Source organism: Oryzias melastigma, linkage group LG11, assembly GCF_002922805.2.
Source record: "Oryzias melastigma strain HK-1 linkage group LG11, ASM292280v2, whole genome shotgun sequence".
In the NCBI taxonomy this organism is placed as follows: domain Eukaryota; kingdom Metazoa; phylum Chordata; class Actinopteri; order Beloniformes; family Adrianichthyidae; genus Oryzias; species Oryzias melastigma.
Window position 1 is genome coordinate 24,682,743 of NC_050522.1, and position 3,815 is coordinate 24,686,557.

The 3,815-nt window shown below is 36.2% G+C and overlaps 1 protein-coding gene across 1 annotated transcript in view; it reads right to left on the reverse strand.

Moving 5' to 3' along the window:
- Positions 1-3,815, reverse strand: part of slc30a8 (solute carrier family 30 member 8) — a gene marked incomplete in the record, with an annotated part of 11,941 nt that overhangs the window by 6,514 nt on the left and 1,612 nt on the right. Inside the window, 2 exon segments of the mRNA XM_024298263.2 lie at positions 1-125; positions 242-396. Coding sequence (XP_024154031.1) covers positions 1-125; positions 242-396 — 280 coding nt within the window.

The window sequence follows — 3,815 nt, forward strand, 5'->3', positions numbered from 1 at the left end:
GAGTCTCTGAGTCGCCGGTTTGGAGGAGAGCCAAAGAGAAAACAGGCTGATGATGAAGCTGGTTAAGTCCGTCAGCAGGTGAGCGGCATCTGTCATCACCGCCAGGCTTCCGGCCAGGTAACCCCCTGCAAAGATAAGTCATCAACCAGTGGTTATCGCGTCAAACTAAAATGTGTCCTCCATCGTCAGAAAAATGTCATAAAACATTTTTGTCGGAGTGGCTCTTCAAATAGAAACGTACCGACGATCTCGGCCACCATGAAGACCAGGCAGACGACGGAAACCACATACAACCTCCTTTTGGCCACTTTCTTCTCCGTCTCTCGGTCCTCCTGCGCTCGGCTGTTGTCATGGCAATGCTCCACGCTGTCCTGCAGCTCCTCCAGGTTCGGCGTGCTGCAAAAAAAACTAAAGTTCACAACCAGAACAACCCAAACAAGGAGATAACCTGCGGCGACCTCCAAAGAGTTCACATCAAACGTTATGTTTTTATACAATCTAAAGACTTTAAAAACAGATGAAAACTCAGCTTAAAAAAAGTATTATATGTGAGGTAGGAGTGTGTATTTGTGATACGTAATGCAATACACATCTTGTGAGATGATGAATATCGCGATATGTATCATATATTGATGTGATGCTTCTCGGGATACATATCAATGTGTTATATATCGCGATACGTAACACATTTCAGTGTGATACGCATTTCGCAATATGTATTATATTGCAAGCTGCATCACATCGCGATGTGATACAACTTGCAATATAATACACATCACAAGATGATGAAAATCACGATATGAATCATATTGCGATGGGATTTATGTTGCGATATGATTCATCTCAATATATGATACAAATCACAATATTTATTATATTTTGATGTGATTCATCTCGCAATATGATTCATATCGCGATATGTCACATATTGCGATCTGGTAAATATTGCGATATGATACATATTGCAATATGATACATCTTGTGATATGATACATATTGCGATATGATAAATCTTGTGATATGATACATATTGCGATATGATACATATTGCGATATGTCACATATTGCGATCTGGTAAATATTGCGATATGATACATATTGCGATATGATACATATTGCGATATGATACAAATTGCGATATGATACATATTGCGATATGATACATCTTGTGATATGATACATATTGCGATGTGGTACATATTGCGATATGATACATATTGCGATATGTCACATATTGCGATATGATACATATTGCGATATGATACATATTGTGATATGATACATCTTGTGATATGATACATATTGCGATGTGGTACATATTGCGATATGATACATATTGCGATATGATACATATTGCGATATGATACATATTGTGATGTGGTAAATATTGCGATATGATACATATTGCGATATGATACATATTGCGATATGATACATATTGCGATATGTCACATATTGCGATATGATACATATTGCGATATGATACATATTGCGATATGATACATATTGCGATATGATACATATTGCGATATGATACATATTGCAATATGATACATCTTGTGATATGATACATATTGCGATGTGGTACATATTGCGATATGATACATATTGCGATATGATACAAATTGCGATATGATACATATTGCGATATGATACATATTGCGATATGATACATATTGTGATGTGGTAAATATTGCGATGTGATACATATAGCGATATGTATCATATCGCTATATGTCACATATTGCAATGTGGTTAATATTGCGATATGTATCATATCGCAATATATTCCAAGAACAATTTCTCCCGTTTTAATTTAAATAATATGTCTTACAAAAAAACGAGGTCATACAAAGAAGTAAATTTCTCATAACAAGAAAAGCTGTGAGGCTGGCTGAACCAATGGGACTGAACATTTAAAACAAGCTGGTTTTCGTGAGATCTTCTTGTTCTGGTGGAGCTGCTCAGAGTGTGCTGTACTGCCAACTAGTGGTCGGGAGTTTAAGAGGAAATCAAAAGCAAGACACTGAAGGACGCTCATAAATAATTCATTAAATATTGTCTTGCTAGCATTTTAAATTGAAATATCGCGATATATCACCAAATGATTTTTCCCTCCTAATATGAGTTAAAACGGTTGGTAGAATTAAAGCCGATTTAGAGGTTTTTACCCATTTTAGGTTTGACTTATAAGATCTTATTTTAGTTATAACTCTTCAAATGTCAGATCCAGATCAGTTTGAGTCAATCTGGACTCTGAATAAGAATCGTCAGGCTGTCCTTCATCTCTGTGCACGGAAACGTCAGGAGGATCCTCTGCGGCGTTCGGCGGATCGCCCCGAGAAAAGGATGTAAATGTTTCATAACGGCGTCGCCCAGAAAGTGACAGACTCGGAGAGACAGCCGGGCGTGGAGAGGCCGAGAGGCTCGGCTCTGCTGACATCTTATCAGAGATGAGAGACGTGGAAGCATGGAGATGGAATGATTGGATCCAGAGAGGAGCTGTGAGTGACAGGACGAGGACGGGAACGTTGGGATGGATCACCGATCGTCCAGATAGGAGGAAAGCTGAGCTTTGGGTTCGCTTTTACAAAATAACATTTGTGTTAAAATATTTAGGTCCAAATACCTTCATCTGAACAAAGTCTGCACATTTTCAGGAATTATTCAGTTTTTATAAACAGAAAAAGCTTAAAGTGATTTAATCACTTTGGAAAAAAGTTTATGATCAATTATTTAATGTAAATAAAACAAAAATAGTGATAAAGGAAGAAGTTATTAAGAAATTGGCACCTTTGAAATACTCAAATATTAAAATAAAAATGCATTTTTGGTCAAAGATGTTCAAACTGTTTAATTTAAAAAAAAATATTAAATTGGTTAAAATTTTCAAAGTATTTTTTTTGTAAGTCTGAACCTCAAAATGAACAAATACCGCACATAAGGACAATAAAAAACAACTTTTATTATGTACTGAAGCATTCCCAGTGCTCAATTAATAACAATTAATGAAATCTGTTTTTTATCTTTATAATATAATCATATATATATTTATTTGTGTCGTTTTCAAGGACATAGTTTCTGTAGAGCGGCAGCAGTTCATTAGAATTTCACCTCTGAGTTGTGGGCGGGACAACAGTAGGACTCCACCCCCACTTCCTGTCACCCACTGCTGAGAGCTCTCTGTTTACACTCTCTCCCACTAGCTTACAGCTCCTCACACCCCCAGCCTAACATTACCGCTGCAGGAGATGCTTCTTGTACGGTGGCCCTGAAGGACAAATGACATCAACGATTCACTCCAAAATATTTTAGAGATCGGAACGACAATTTAAAAAGCAAAAAATGAAAATAAAAACGGTTTTAAATGTCAGAAAATAAACAATTAATAGAAGAGAAAAACTTCATTAATTTGTTGATGTATTTTTCCCTTCAGGGCCACCGTAGTTTTGGGACTTTGCTTGTTTTCACAGAAATTGTGTAAAGAGTTTAGTCGATTCATTACATTAAAGATTTCTCCTTAAGACGGTAAAAAGTATTAATTCGTGAAGTCTTTCAGCTAAATTCTATATTCATAAATATAAATTAAATCATGAAACACTATATTTTCTTAGAATTATTAAATGTAAACGTATTAGTGCTGTAACGATTCATTCTGACAACAATTATATTCAACATGAAGTCATTTATTATTATTCTTTTCCCCAAAATATTAAGAATTCTGAATAAATTGAACGTTGAATCCCCTTGTGTAACCAGGGGCGGATTTACCATTAGGCAAAGGTCAGGGATCCCCGGGGCCCCCAAAACTTTAG